At 27.4% G+C, this 17,456-nt stretch overlaps 1 protein-coding gene across 1 annotated transcript; it reads right to left on the bottom strand.

Annotated features, from left to right (window-relative positions):
• Positions 1-1,894: 1,894 nt before the first annotated feature.
• Positions 1,895-5,070, bottom strand: LOC108346977 (uncharacterized). Its single transcript, XM_017586054.2, has 4 exons — positions 4,816-5,070; positions 4,175-4,387; positions 2,996-3,163; positions 1,895-2,297 (listed from the first exon to the last, which is right to left on the bottom strand). Exons 1-4 carry the CDS (start codon positions 4,819-4,821, stop codon positions 2,244-2,246), a joined length of 441 nt encoding a protein of 146 aa, XP_017441543.1. The 5' UTR covers positions 4,822-5,070; the 3' UTR covers positions 1,895-2,243.
• Between the last annotated feature and the right edge of the window lie 12,386 nt (positions 5,071-17,456).

Below are 17,456 nucleotides of genomic sequence, written 5' to 3'. Positions count from 1 at the left end.
AAGAAATATCATTTTAAATAAGAAATATGTTGATGATATAAAAAGTAAGAGACAACAATTTTTTTCGTGTAAATATATATATATATACATATATATATATATATATATACTCACAAATTTCCATACAACTTTATAAGTATTTTAATAATATAAAATAAAAACATATATGAATTAAATATATCTCTCAATAGAACACGTGTCAGGCTAAGTTCTATATTAAGAGTACATAAGGACAAAATTCTTCATAAAACCCTTTAAGATATTAAAATAAAAAGGAAAATAGTTTGTTTTTTTTAAATTAAAATTAGTTTGTACACAAATAAAAAAAATTGAAAAATGAATTTTAATTTTTATAAAAGAACATTTCATTTTTTATTTCTATTATAGAAAACGTTATCGAGAAATTAGTCTAAAAAAGTCATTTTACTAAAACTTGTACAGTTGAGTAGCAATACATTACCAAATATGAAAATTTTTCAATAGCTATTGGGCCTCCTGTGAATTGTATTGGACTCAGCCCATGCAATGAGAATGGACCAAGAGTTCCTACCACATGATTTACATAATGTAAATATGGCAGCTTCTCCCAGCCCCTTTATATATTTTTTCTTGCACTTTTATATAAAAAAATTCTTATTTTATCCTTTGCAAAATCTGAAAGTAAAAAGTACTCTAAGATTAGGTAATTCAAATTTTTTTTTCTTAAGAAAATATTTTTAGATTACACAATTTAAAAATTAAAAATGATTTTCTTATTATACAATTGAAAAGTTGCTTTTTTCTTAACTATTTTTTACTTTTGGATTATGTAATCCAAAAGTAATTTTAAAAAAATCAAATTTTTAAAAAGTATCTAAATTACAAAATCCATAAATATTTTCTTCTTTTGAATTTTTCAATTCAAAAAAGATAAAATGAGAATATTTTTATAAGGGTACAAGAAGAAACGTATAAGGTACAGTAACAAATTCCCTGTAAATAAAGATAACACGAAAAATACAATACGAGTATGTTTGGATAAGGGAAAAAAAATCAAAAAAGTTCTTTTAAAAGTAAAATGTTCATATTATCTCTAATTTTTTTTTTTAATTTAAACTAATTTTAGTAAATGTTTTTTAATTTTATTCTTTTTTATTTTTAATATTAAGAAAATTTTATCTTGGTAATTTTGAATAATTCCTTCATCAAACTTCCATAGATAATCTAACGGTTGAAAATGAATAACGATGACATAGTAAGTTCATCCCAAATTTTAGAAATGACAAACTCTCTTTCTTTCTTTTTTCCAACAGAAAAATAATATTAAGATATCTCATACAGCACTAATGGAAGATTAATATTAGTTTATACCTCGTGCTTTTTGAAAAATAAAAGTTGGATTGTTGGAGTGAGTACTACAATTAGTTGGCTAAATGAATAAAAAACTATCGAAATTATTGATTCATGTTTATGTAGAAATCATTGACCTCGAAATAATTTTGATTGGTTTGACATGTAGTAATATACTTGTTCTTTATGTCTTGCGATTAAGTATAATGTTGTAATAATTATTATGTATAATGCGACAGAAACTTGTCTAAGTTGGTTTGCTCTTGTGTCATACCACTGATAAAATATTTAAAGTGAAAATGGTATTATGAAGGTGCTTTAACAAGGTCGAAAAAAATACATTATCCTTTAATTTAAGGTTTTTATTTTAAGTTTTGGAATCTATAATCCGAAAATGTTTCGAAAAACATTGAATTAATTGCATTTCCACAAACCCTAGAATTAAAAGAGAAAATTAATTGGCTTTAATTGAATTAATAACCTAACAACATCATTTGGTACAAAACTTAAATTTTAGTATGGTCATTGGCATTTAGCATAACTCTGAATAAAGAACCTACTAACATAAATCAATGAAATGAATATTCATCATTTAGGAATATATCTGACAGGAACAAAAAAAAGGCATCTTTAAACTTCTGGTTCAGAGTTTTTACAACCAAAGTTCAAGACCTATCATCAATGATTTCACCCAAAAGTACATAGAAAAAGACAAACTAAACACCCCAACAAAAACCAAACGGTAAAAACCAAAGAATAACTAAACAACAAAAGAGCTTGTCACAGTAATCATGTGACTATATATATAATGGTGAAATCTTCTTGGTCCCTTTTGGATTAAATATCATCCAATTACGTATCTGTTCTCTATTTCACTTGTATGTACATTGGCTCCTCTCAAGTTTCCTTGAATCTCAGGCAATGCATGTTGGTATCAAACAGCTTGGAAAGAAGCACAATCCTCTCTTCTGCATTCAACAAAAGCATATGATAACAATCAGAAAAAGGGAATCTGTCAAACACTTTTGTTAAAGATGCAGAAGGAAAAGGTTTTAGACACTATGAGAGTAAAGTTCAACAAAAATGTTAGCTTAGTTGAGAGATACACAATCCTCTCTTCTGCATTCAAGAAAAGCAGAAGATACAATAAGATAAAAATTAGAAAGAAAGCTTTTGCTAAAGATGCAAAAGGAAAAGGTTTGAACATGCAATGCAATGAGTTTTTGACATTATGAAACTAAAGATCAACAAAAATGTGAGCTTAGTGGACAAGAAACACAGCCCTTTATCTTTTGCATTCAACAAAAGCAGAAGATACTATAAAATGAAAATCAGAAAAGGAAGCTTGTTAAAACTTTGGCAAAAGATGCAAAAGGGAAAGGTTTGAATATGCAATGAGTTTTTGACATTATGCAAGTAAAGCTCAACAAAGATGTGAGCTTAGTGGACAAGAAACACAACCCTTTATTATATCTTCTGCATTCATCTAAAGCAAAAGGTTAAATAACAATAACGAAAGGAAATTTGTCAAAACTTTTGCTAAAGATTCAATAGGAAAAGGTTTTGAATATGCAATGAATTTTGAGATTATTATGAAAGCAATAAAGCTCAACCAAAATGTAATGTTAGTGGAGAAGAAAAGTTAAAAGGGTTAAAGAATTAAGACCTTCCTAGTTTTGGCATAAAGTAGCTCTGGTGAGATCTTGTACAAGTCTTCATCAACAGGCTTTGGTTTTGGTCTTGGAATTGGATTAGTTGGGCTAGATAGCTCCTTCACATTACTCACCCAATTCTGCTTTTTTGCTTCTTTTTCATGCTGGTAACGTACCTTTTCCTACATTGTCAGCAACAAGTTAAGAACCCCATCAGAAGAAAAAAAAGAAAGTGACCTTTGAAGATGTTAGACATGAATGTTTACCCTTCATTGTATGCTACATTACTCATCATTACATTGGAAATTTCATCTTTGATTACTTTACTACCTTGGTATGACACCAATGGATCCAATTGTCTGTGTTTTTAGTGACCAATCGACATGGACAATAAAGCCTAAAGTTGCACCTACTGCACTGAGTTATTTATAATCATACTTTATTATAAAAGTATTAATTTAAAACTGTTAATCATTGTCAGATACACAACTTCACCAGCAATCTGTGTGCTATTGGAAAAGTTTGTGTTAATAATTTCTCACCCTGTGGCATGAATCATGAGTGTCATTTACTATAGTAGGGCCCACAATAAAGTGTGTCTACATAGTATAAAGAAATGCCACAGAGAAAGAAGAAGACAAAAGTTGTTTTGTTTTTCAACACTCATGGTCTAACCCTGTCATATGGATGAAACATTGGAACTTCGTTTTCTTGTCATTAATTTTCACCTTCTTTTGATGCACCAACCTTGGTTTAACAAAATTGAAAATACAAGACCCTTTATCATGATCAAGCACAAGATAACATAAAAAATGCTCAAAAGACAGTGAACTGTTTAACTAATTTGTGCCTTTAATATTGTGCACACAGGTTAATTATAGAGCAATACTTGAGTGTCACTTTAATCACTTTAATAATCTCCTACTAACGTGAACGACTCATACAAGCAATGATTAACTTATATTCTAGCAGAAAAAACTCTTGTTTCTGTACAAGGAACTTTCATTTCTCTTACAGCTAACCAGAAACAAGTGGTGTTAAGCCAACACAGAGTGAAGAAGAAATATGCAGTTTCACCACTAACTAAAATAAAAACTCATGCATGACTGACTAAGAAGTTTATACTAAGAAAAAAACACCAAGGAAAAATTCAGAAAAAGAAGAACTTAGAAGCATATTGAACATACACATACCCTTCTACGAGGAACAACAATCATAGCAGGTGTGACAACATCATTCTCATACAAGTCCCCAGTGACATAAAGGTCTCTATCTTCAGACTCAGAATAACTGTATCTTAACAAACCAGCTTGTCTTGCAGACTCAAAGCACTGAGTGAAGGGAAGATTATCATTCCAATCCCAGCTCCCAAATGCTGGCACATGATGCCTCTTGTAGTAATATTCCTACACAAGAAATCAACACATCAGCAACAAAAATCACTCTTTGTATCACAAGAAAAACAGTCACAATGTTTTAAAAATTTATACATATTTGTTCAGTCACTTCCATCAGTTTTTTTTTACAGTATCAATAACCCCAAAACATAACACCACTCTTGATTTTCTGACTCTGATTTTTCTATCAGTTTAGAGAGAGTGACTTCAGTTCCATATTACTGATTACCCTTTAAAGAATACATTAACAAGTTCAAATTTTGACTAAAACCTCAGTTTTCACATACATGTTTAAGAACTTACATCAAAACATACACCAAGTGGGAATAACATAGATACAAAATCACCAATAAACTGAAACATGAAAATTAACTAAACAAGTAGCATAACAAAACATGTAGAACAATAGCAATACAATACAAAGACTTATGACTTACTTCCATTGCAGCTACACAAAGTGTCTGTGAAGTGAAGGAGTGTGTTGAGTGATGACTGAACGAGGAAAAAGGGTTGTGGTTGAGGCTCTCAGAGTTGGAGGTGAAGGATTTAAAAAGAGGAGAATGTGTGATGAGAGAGAGAGAGAGAAGGGTAGAAAAAGTGAAGTTGACAGGGTATGGAGAATGAAAGCAAAGTGAGGTAAAAAGAAGAGAAGGGAGATAAAGAAGTTTCACAGTGAGAAGCAGAGGGACAAAGAGGTAAGGGTATGAGAAAACAATGAGTAAGGTGAAAATTCAAAGGGTTATGTGTTGCTTGTTTTGTTTGCTTCTGTGTAATATCCCAAGACAATGTCACAGAAAAAGGCTCCTCATAAAGAATGTTAAAGCTGGAAATTCTTTTATTAAAAATATTCATTATTTTCTTCTAGTTTCTAAAATTTAATGTATTTTTTATATGTCAAGCTTTTTTATTCAGGCATGTCATAGATTCAGTACTTCAGAGTAGCCTTTTTACCTTTGTTGGAGCTAAGACTTGAAATAAAAACAAAATTGTGCTACCATGCATGAATTCTCTCAAAATGGATACCAACATTTTTTTAACAGAAATTAATCAAAATTTATAAAATTTGGTTTGTTTTACATTTCATTTTTTTTAATTGTATTTAATTCGAACAAATAAGAGAGTGTATATAAAAAAAATGGACTTCATTTTCAAACCCACAAGTTATTTCATCAACACAATATAGAAACATGGGTGGTTCTTGTTAAATAATATATATTCAAATTAAAGTCAATGTGTACTATTTCAAGTTTACTTGTTTTATTCAAATTAAAAAAAAAAAAACTCTCATTTTATATTTTTTTCTTTATTTAAACAAATTAAAAAAAAGATAAATACAGAAAGTAGTACTAGATTTTGAAGTAAAAAATTATATTAAAAAATGTAAGAAGTTGAATGGAATCCAAGAATGTGTGAAAGTGAAGTAGTGAAGTGTATTCTCCTTTTGTTTGGATTGAATTTTAAATGGTGTGATGAACTTTTATCAGCTATTTTCTTGCTGCTCAAATCTGTCTTCCAATGCATCAGAAAAGGACTTTAAAGGTTAAAGCTGGTTGCTTCTTTCTTTGGACACCCTTCGATTTTTTTATTTATTAGTTTTAGAGAAGAAAATAAAATATTGATGCTATTGTATTATTAAGCTACACATTTATAAATAAAGAGATCACAGTTGCTAAATATTAAATATATATTTAATTATAGTAGTTAGTAATGAAATTAAAATAATTAATAAAAATTATTTTTTAATATTAAGATTTTAATTTTTTTGTCATGATATAAATTAAATATATCAATTTTTACTATATTAGACCGATTATTTATTCATAATAAATTAATAAAATTAAAAAACTAAAAAAAATATTAGATTAAGTTTATGAAAAATTGACAAAGTAAAATATATATAAAAAAAATAAAAATTTTTAAGAAAAATATAATAGAAAATAAGAAAAGTAGAGTGGTTTATGGTAAAATAATTTTTTTTATTAATTTGATCATTTATATAATTATCGATTTACTTTTTGTGTTTTTTTTCTGGCAAACTTTAACACAAGCAAACAATAATTATTCCTCAGTTTCTTCAATGTAAAAGTATTTAATTCAATAAAAAATAGAAAAATAATTAAAAATGAAATAAAAAATAATTAAATTCACTTAGTTTTATTTTACTTTACGAACTCCTTTAATTTCATCATTTTTATTTTTGTTCTTCCTTTTAACCAAGCAACTATTATATTTAGGTTAAATTGGTTTTAGGTTATTCGACAAATTGATAACTTTTAATTATAACTCTAATTTTTTCTTAATTAAATCAAAAAGATTACTTTTGTCCTTTGGTTATTAAAAAATTAATGACATGGATAATTAATTATTATAAATTCAATATGATCACGTGTAAATATCTACACTGGATATTTTTTACGCCTCCATATTAATGGTTTCACATTTCTCATGTTACCTTGTCTCGTGTTATTATTCTCACTATATTCTAAACTTAGTATTTTCAATTAGATTATATAATCCATATTTCTACAAGTTCACTTAAATCAAATATTGCTTACAAACTTTGTATTGGGAACTCAACAAATTTGAGTTTCTGAATTGTATGTTTACTTCTTTTTTGTAAAAAAATTTCTATCATATTACTTTTAGATTGTTTTAACTATCTTTATCTAAATTAAAGGATTTTATGAGTTTCACACCTTAATTAATCTATTATTTGATTGTTGAAAAAAATTTAATTATTCTATTTTTTATGATTTGTGATCTTATTTAAAACTTAAAATCTCATAATTTCTCGTATAATATATTATAATTAATGAGAGGATTTTATGACTGTATTTCGAACTTATGATCCTAAGTATGATTTCGAAATACTTCTCCATAATAGGAAGTATACATTACATCATAATATTAAGATTTATGTTACATAAGATCTCTTCATCAGACCACGCTCATATAAAATAAAATAAAAATAAGGTCCTGAACTGTAAAAAAAGTAAAAACATACTTTTCTATTTTTTAGATATATATATATATATATATATATATATATATATATATATATATATATATATATATATATATATATATATATATATATATTATATAAACAATCCAATAAAATATTAATATAAATACAAGATCCTTATTTGAATAAAAATTATAAATTAAAACTTTAAAGAATAACCCAAAGATACTCTAATATCATAACTCAAATCGATTATATTATGTAGATTAAGATTTTATAATTTATTAACGTCAAATTATTTAAAGAGTTAAATATGTTTTTATTTTTAACTTTAAGTGAAAAATCAAAATTAATTTTTTTAAAAATTTTGGATTAATTTAGTTTTTTAATTATATGAATTTAATATTTTATCTAAATTTTGTTAAATTTATTTAATATTTTAAACGTATTTTTCAATTAATATTTTAGAAAAATATACATAAACGTTATTATGAAATGTATTTAAAGTCACAAATAAATTTAATAAAATTTGATTAAAATATTTTAAAGTTAAAAAATTAAATTAGATTAAAATTTTGAAGATTAACTATTTTTATCTTTTATTGAAAATTATGAGATAAAAAAATATTTAATATTTATTTAAATAATATATTTATCAATTTTAAACTTAATTATGTAAAATTATAAATTTTATAAAAATTTACCATTAAAAAGTATTTATTTAATATATTTTTAAAAGATGGTATTTTTTGTATGGCCAAACTCAATCAGACTTACCTATAATTAGGTTTTATTTGATTGAGTTGTGAAATAAAAAACAAACCCAGTCAACCCTATCAGAACTAACTAAATTGAGTAAAAGAAATACACTAAACTTGACCAATGCATCTAGATTTGATTATACGACTTGGATGAAATGAAATGAATAAATTATAGAAGTGGACATTTATTTGAACATAAAGAGAAGGATGAAAGGGTATTTTAAGGCATTAACTACCCTTGAGTTATTGGGTACCCCAATTTCGAGGGGTTCCTCGTGAATGCGTTAACTTTTTTTCAACCTCACACACGCACGCGCACCCATGCTCTTCTTCATTGTGCTTTGTGCAGTCACATGTGACCATCTCTGTTTTTTTGTGTTGACGTCTCATTCACTCCAACCTTTGCTCTTTCTCAAATTTTACTTCCTACTAATAACCTTCTTCACTGCGTGTTTCATGGAATCATAAAACTTACACAAACGAATCAAATTCACCGCTGTTTTAACATCCATGAATGTTGTTCCGACTCCCAACAATCAATTTAATATTAGAGGTCAACAGGGTCTGTGAAAAGGGGACATTACAATTATGACGACGGAGTTAAGGTTGTTTGGACATGGATTATTACATAACACAAATTCGATAAGGCTATGCTTGTTTGGAATAATATACGAAGACTTTCATTATTTCATATTTATTTTTAAAGAAAAAAAATATTTCAATTTTTATGTTTATTTTGAATGGGTGTAATATTTTTATGGGTTAAAACATAATTTGACGTCGTATTAAAATTTATTTATTTTTGAAACTTTTGATATATTTTAATTTATACACTTTAAAAATGAATTAATACGATTTTTTTAATTCAATTGCGTTAAATTTTTTCATGTGTCAAATGTATTTCATGTTGTCATTTGAATTCTTTATATTGTATGACACATTATTACTTCAATGTCAACGAATAGACATATTTGAATGTAAAAAAAATTAAAGTAATTAGGTTAAACGAGTTAAATTCATTTATTTTTAAAATTTAAATACCAAAATGTATCAAAGTTACATAGACGATTTACAATTTTGCCTTAAAATAAAGAAATTAAAAACATATTTAATCTCATTTTAATCTCATTTTTATCTCATCTTTATCCTATTGTATATATCGATATTCGTACTCATATATGTTTTCTTACTATTTAAATATCAAATAACTATTTTTTTAGGTGTTATTAAATATTTAATATCAAATAAATGTATTATTATTTTTTAGTATCAAATATCTAAAATAAATTATAATTATATATATTTCAAACTAGAGTATCAAATAAAACTTTCCAAACTAAAATATCTTTATCAAATTTGCAAATGAAATAAAGTTAATAAAATTAAAAAATATGTTTGAAAACTTATAAAAAAATATCCAAATTAAATCTTTTTTTATACAGTAATAAAATTATAATATATCACTTGAAAGAAATCACAAAAAATAAAGATTAAACTAATAATAATTGAAATTTAATATAGATATTCCATCTTTTGAATTTCAATCTATATTGTGATAAACAAAAGTCATGAGAATGACATTAAATTATTATACTATAATAAATAAAATGTTTTTTTATAATTGTGATAATAAATTTATACTTATGAAATTAGTTAAAAAATAATTATTTAAAAATCATCAAAAGCAATATTTTATATGATAAAAGTAAACAACAACAAAAGTTAAAAGGGGTAAAAATATTAAACATGTATCTTCAAGATAGGTTGACACATCATTAAATGAAATCGCATCAAATATATAATTAAGATCATGCTAAAAGGAAACGAAACTTTAAAATCTAAGAAAAACTTTTCAGATATCAAAGTAGTTCAATTGTTGAGGATAATGAAAATTATTTTAGCAAAACAAAATTTTTCATATAAAAACAAAAATTAAGGACAAAAGAGAATAAAAAATATGACTTTTTTAAATTGCGAACTAAATGAAAAATTTATGTAATTGAACAATTGAAATTGAAAGTCAAATATTGCTATGTGAAAAAATAAATAAATAAAAATATTTAAAAAAGAGTAGAAATATTTGATTAACTGTAATTAATAATATACTATTTGAACGTAACCGCACAAAAATTATGATAAGAAAGAAATTACTTTAAAGATGTAAAGGATTTCATGGATATAAAATAAGTCAAACAATATGAATATAAAGGAAAAAATGTAACAAAAGAAAAAAAGGATTATGAAACTATAAACAAGAAAAATAATATATATATATATATATATATATATATATATATATATATATATATATATATATATATAAATTCTTTAGGTTACCTAATAAATTGGATATTTTAATATTTTAAATGAGACGAGAGGAGTATAAGGGTGGATATGAGAACATGGGTGAATATGTATATACACATTCTGTAAGACCTGTGTAAAATAAAAATATACTTTTATTTTACTATAATTTTCTAAAGTTTTTATGCGTTTTGGCTTTTCATGTTTATGATAAGAAAGGAAACATAGTTTAGTACTTAGTTTTGGATGTATTTAACATTTGTGTTTCCTCTTTTTTGCATGATTTGAGGTTGTGAACGTGACAGTAGTTGACAAAAGGTGTTGCAAGATTTTTCATGATTTATTTTGTTTTGTTGTGCTTGGTTTTGGAGAGATTGTAGAGTTATTAAGTAAAAGAAACCTATGGTTAGGTTTAGTAGGGGCATATTAAAAACGTGAGTTGTGACTTAGACGAGAACCCTACCATTTTTCTTATATAAACTCTAATCTATGTGAGAGAGTGGAGGAATATACAGATACTATGCTAAATCATAGGTTGGGAGTGTAGTTTTGAATTGTGGGAAGCACTGTTGCTACGCAAGGAAAGAAAGTCATCTTTGGTCTTTGCTTTGAACCTCAAGGGGTTGTGGAAACTCGCTAGAACTAGAGGTAAGGGGGGGAAACTAGGATTTATATAACTGTATGCATGTTGGGGTAGTTAAAAACTAGACTATATATGTATGTTTGATGGTGCATGTATATTGTATGATGGGTAGAAGGTAAGGGGAGCTAGATATGTTTCTATAGACTGTAGAAATATTAAACTGTGTTTGAGATCTGTTATATTCTGCTCTTTGATGTAAATCTGGGAATTTGGGGATAAAAATAGGGGTTTCTGGGTTTCTGGAAAACCTGGTGCGATTCTGCAGAATTCTGCAGAAACGCGCGCTCGTCCAAACGGTGCTCGACCAAATAGTGGTCGGCCAATTTCTGAACGTTCGGTATTTGTTCTGAGCGTTCGCCGAATCGGCCAAATTGGAACGTTCGTCCGTATAGTACTCGACCAAGGTCAGCCAGTTTTGGAACGTTCGGTCTTGATCAGTGTGATATTAACGTTCGGTCGTTAGTATAGGTTGAACCATGAAATTCTACCGTTCGGTTAGGTGTAATTTGTGTTGTTCGGTAAAGGTCTATCTTATACCGTTCGGTTCATATTTGATTGAATGGTTTTCTGTTAAGTATTGATCTGTTATCGTTCGGCCTGAAATGTTTAGTACCGTTCGGTTAAGAATTGGATTTAGTATCGTTCGGTCATTCTATGATTTATTACCGTTCGGTCATTCTATGATTTATTATTGTTCGGTTAAGTGTTGTTTCGGTCAGGATTGTAGACGAACGTCCAATTCTTAGGCGTTCGACATAGTACTTTAGGTGTTCGATCAATATTCAAATCGTTCGTTCTAAGGATGTTTAGTTTAATAGTGTTTGATCTTGAGTGATTGGTTTTGGTGTACTGTTGTTCATAAGCGTTCGTTCTTAACTTGGTATTCTCGGATAGCAATCTTGAGCGTTCGGTCTCAATTTGATAGTCTTAAGTTTGGATCTTGAGTGTTCGGTATTATTATGTGATTAGTGATTGATAGCGTTCGACCTGGATCAGATACTTTGAGGTTTAGGTTGTAAGCGATCGATCATATTATGTGTTAGGGAACGTTCAATCTTGATGATGTTGATTCTAAGTTAGTGATCGTTCATAGCGAACGTTCGGTCTCGATGATGTTTGTCTTCAGATAATACTCGCCATAGGCAGCGTTCGGTCTTTGATGATGCTTGATCTTTGAACGTTCGTACAAACAGTTAAGACGAAGTGCTCAACCTTAGCGTCTGTTCAAATAGTGTTCGGCCAAATAGTAGTCTGTTTAATAACGTTTGGTGTCTTAGTGTTGAGCCTAAGAGATTGATCTTAATGTTCGTCCAGCCTGTATCCGATTTTAGTGAGGTGTTCGGTTTAGCGTTCGTCCGAATATTGCTTAATCCAATGTGGTGTTGGGTTTAGCGTTCGGTCTAATAGTGTTCAATCTGATATGGTGCTCGGTTTTTAGCGTTCGGCAAAATAGTGCTCAATCTATTATGGTGCTCGGTTTGTAGCGTTCGGCCTGATTATGCTTGATCTTATAACGTCCGTCCAAGTGGCATTCGGTGAATAGTGTTCGACCAAATAGCTTTTGGTAAATAGTGTCCGTCCAAATAGCGTTCGACGATAATGTATGAATCCGTAATTTCTTTGGTAGTATTTTAAAACAATTATTGAGAATTGTTGGTTATTTTTCTTGATCTAATATTGGTTTATTTATACATGTTATTGAGAATATGTATGAATTCGTGATTGAGCACGTTTATTTTGTTTGATGTCGTACATACACTATGTTATTTACTTGTAACTTCGTCTGTCTTGTGAGCATTTTTGCTAGTCTCGCGTGAGACTGAGATTCGAGTGTCACCTTCTTCTGCGCGAGGAGGTGAATGTCTCGCCCAATGACTTCGGCTCGTGTTGAGTATAGTGCATCGTTACGCGTAGTATCGATGTTTTTAGTCGTTAGTCCTTGAGGAGTCGGGGAGATAGGTCTGAAGTCGCGATGGAAGACGACTCGAATCGCCTGTTATTGAGAACAGGTTGTGACGACGAATTACAAGGAAACGACATTGTTTATGAAAGACTAGTCTACAATGTCATGTGTGTCGATTTATATTAAGTCCTGGAAATTGTTATAGTTTATATGTAATGGATTTATGATGTGATACTTCTGGTTACTCACCCTTGCATGTTGTGGTTGCGGTTTCCACCTGCGATGATCGTACTTGTACGGGAGTAGATGGTATTGCAGATAAAGCTGGATTGGAATAGCTCTTCGAGAGAGACGGAAAATAAAACTTGTTGGGATTTTTATAATGTTTCTTATTTATGTTCGTTTGATTTTGTTATTTTAAGGAAACAATTAAGATTTGGTTTTTTGTAATGTATGAACTTATGATGTGTGTATGGTTTGCTTATGTGATGTATTGTTAAAAAAAAAAAAAAACACTTTCATAAGATTTATGCTTCAAGATTATTATTATTATTAATATATTCTATAAGGAGTGTTACACATTCTCATCTCTATATCGAATTGAAAAAAATTAGATATTATCCATACTCAATCAATATGAGAATTCACTTTCAAAACAAAAATAAAGTTTGGACAATACCCATGATGAGAAGAGTTTATTTGTCATTCCTAAATATGTTTAAGTATTTTTAAGGATAGAAAGGTGTATATGTGAAAAGATTTGAAAAATTGTTGTTGTTTTTATTACTTTTACATTTTAGCCTTGCTCTTTTTTTATTGCACATTTTATTCTTGTTTTTTTTTATTGTACATTTTACCCTACTCGCATTAAAGAATGGTACTCATTATCCGCTTATCCGCCCTGCTACCAATTGATACTCTACAAAAAAAAATAACATGCATATTTTTTCTCATTTAATTACACTATTCTAAGAAAATTTTATTCAAACAAACCTAATCTTGGTTCATTCATATAATATAGTCTAATGATATATTTTATAACTGAACTATTATTCTTCTACAAATTTTATGTTTCTAGTTTTTTCGTTTCTTATTTTACCATCAACTCTTTATTGCTGTGTATCTTACTAATTCGTTAGATTTATAAGAGAATGATAAAGTGTAAAAAATGTTTAAAAACTAAAACTAAAGCAATATCATTTTATCACTAGACGTTATCATTTTGACTTTACTTTTGTTCTCCCTACTATGTTTTATGATATGTCCTTACTTAGTTAGACTTTTAATATGCGAAAATTAAACAAATTGATAACAAAATTTGTGAAAAAAGAAATCGTAAAGTAATGATAATTGAGTGATGAGGTATACCATTAAACCTGCGACGATCATGTTTGTTTGTATTTATTTATTTAGAAAAGGTTTGTTTAACAAAATTAACCAATTTGTTTTCTAGATTATATGTTCCGAAAATTTTCGAAATAAGTTTTCTAAAATTTCTTTGAAAAGACTTTTATAATAAAATTTTCTAAACCAATTATTTGCATTATAAAAAAGGCTTTCTAAAATAAGATTGCTGGAATAAAATTTCCAAAATACATATAATACTTACTAAACAAATTTTCGGAATATGAAATACATTTTAGAAATTTTTTCGAAATAAGCTTTTTTTTTTCAGATTTTTTTCTTCTTCCTCTGCAATAGGGAGGATGATGAAAGGGACAACGGTAAAAATGTGGAAGTGATAGTGTGATGCAATAATAAAGGTTAATTTAGTCTTTTTCTATTAGTGTGAGGGTGCAAGAAGCAATAGCCATTTATGTGTTTGTATAGTTTTGGACCCATGTGACCCAATCCATGAGGTCAACAGGGTCAATGAAAAGTGGGACATTACAATAATGAGGAAGGAGTTAAGGTTGTTTGGCCATGGATTATTACATAACAAAAAAAGATTTCGGTAAGAATATGCAAGTTTGGGATGATAAGGGATGTCATTCATCCTTTAACTAAAAAATTTATTCTGATTTCTATATTCATTTTCAATTATATAAAATTGGGTTAAACATGTTTTTAAACTTTTAACTTTTGATCGAAATTAAAATTTCTGTCTATTAAGCTTGAAAAATGAATGGATATAATTTTTTTCAATTAAATTACTTAAATTTTTTTTTAAAGTGTCAAACATGTTTTATATTAACATTTAAGTTATTTATACTATTTTATATGTTCTTGCTTTAATATCAGCTGAGAAACATATCTAACATATAAAAAAAATTTAAAATAATTAAATTAAAATGACTATATTCATTTTTTTTTAAAATTTAAAGACCAAAATATATCAAAGTTACAAAGATGATTATAATTTCACCATAAAAATAAGAAATTAAAAACATATTAAACCTAATTTTTGCCTTATCTTTATACCTATCAAGTAAGGAGTATACATCGATACTCATACTCATACTTGTTTTCTTATTTAAATATTAGATAATTATTTTTTATAAGGAAAATAAAAAATCACGATGCAAAGAAAATATGATGTTATTAAATATTCAATATCAAAGTAATGAATTATTATTTTTTAATATCAAATATTTAGAAATAAATTATATTTGTATACATTTTAAATTAGAGTATTAAATAATATTTTTTTGAAAACCAAAATACTTATTAAGTTTGCAAACATTAATGGAACGAAGTTGATAAAATTAAAAAAATTATAAGAAAGAACAAGTATCCAAGTTTAAAAATATTTTATCTGTTTACTTTCTTTCGATAAATTCTAATTAAATAATTTTTTTATACACTAATAAAAATTATAATATATCACTTGAATGAAATCATACAAAACACAAACATTAAACTGATAATAATTGAAATTTAATATAAATATTTCATCTTTTGAATTCCAACATGTTGAATGGTGATAAAGAGGAGTCATGACAATGACATTAAATTATTAAACTATAGTAAATAAAATATATTTATACAATTGTGGTAATAAAATTATACTTATGAAATGAGTTAAAAAAATAATTATATAAAAACAATAAAAAATAATATTTTGCATGATAAAAATAAACAACAACAAAAATATTAAAAAGGGGTAAAACTGATTAAATGTGTGTCTTCAAAACAGGTTGATACATCATTTAGTGAAATCATACAAAGAAAAAGAAATGTATAATTAAGGACATAATAAGATGAAAATATATTAAAAATGTAAGAAAATTTTTTATAGATAAATAGTTGAATTTTTAAAAGATAATGAAAATTGTTTTAGCAAACTAAAAGTTTTTCCTATGAAACAAAAATTAAGGACCAAAGAGAATAATAAAGATAAGTTTTTTAAATTACTTACTAAATAAAAGTATTATGTAATTGAACATTTGAAATTAGAGTAAAATATTGTTAGATGAAAAAATAAGTGTTAGGCATACTTTTCCCTTTTAGCATTGATTTTGCCATCCTCATAACTGTGCAATTCTTTCTATTTGAGACACCATTTTGTTGTGGAGTATATGCGACTGTAAGTTGTCACTCTATGCCTTCATCTTTGCAAAATTTAACAAACTCGAGATGTGTACTTCTTGCCACGATCACTTAGTAATTTTATCCGTTTTCCACTTTGCTTCTTAACAAAGGACTTGAATTTCTTGAATACTCCGAAGACTTCTGATTTTTCCTTTAAGAAATTAACCCATGTTATTATAGAGAAGTCATCAATGAAAAGGATGAAATACCTATTGTTGTGATGTGAAGGCGTACTCATTGGTCCACATACATCAATATGAATCAACTCCAATAACTTTTTTTGCTCTCCATGCTTTGTCTGTTGAGAATGGTAATCAATGTTGTTCGCCGAGAAGACACCCTTCACATGATTTATTATTCTCCTTCAAGAATGGAAGATCTCTCATCATGTTTTTTTTGATGTAGAAGCTTTAAGGCATGTGTGTTGAAGTGACTAAATCTCCTATGCCAAAAGCCATGAATCATCAACTTCTACCTTCATGGAAATATTATTTCCAGGTTTGAAGCTTATAGGAATGCTTTTATTTCTCTTCTCCATTTTTACTTGGCCAATTTATATAATTTTACCGTCACAAATTTTGCATGTATCTTTCTCAAAACAAAAATAATAATCATTCTCCATCACTTTAACAATATTTAAAAGATTTTCTTTAAGATTTGAAACTAGTAAATCGTCCTTGATGAATTTCGTACCTTTCTTTGTCTCCATCATGACAATTCCTTTGCCTCGAAACTCAACTGTGGTGTCATTTCCTAGCCAGACTTTGACATTGACAGATTTATCAATGTCTTTGAAGATGCTTTGATCTTTTACCATGTGATTGCTGCACCTACTATCCAAGTACCAACTTCCTTCTCCACTAGGAGATTCTTGATTGGTGTAAAATAAAAGTTTCTCCTCATTATGTTTTTTCGCAAAGTTTCATTTAATGCTTATTTTTATTACGACAATACTTTTCTATGTGACCAAA

Source organism: Vigna angularis, chromosome 9 (assembly GCF_016808095.1).
Source record: "Vigna angularis cultivar LongXiaoDou No.4 chromosome 9, ASM1680809v1, whole genome shotgun sequence".
NCBI lineage: Eukaryota > Viridiplantae > Streptophyta > Magnoliopsida > Fabales > Fabaceae > Vigna > Vigna angularis.
The sequence above is the reverse complement of the archived record's forward strand: the minus strand, read 5'-3'. Positions and strand labels throughout refer to the sequence as shown.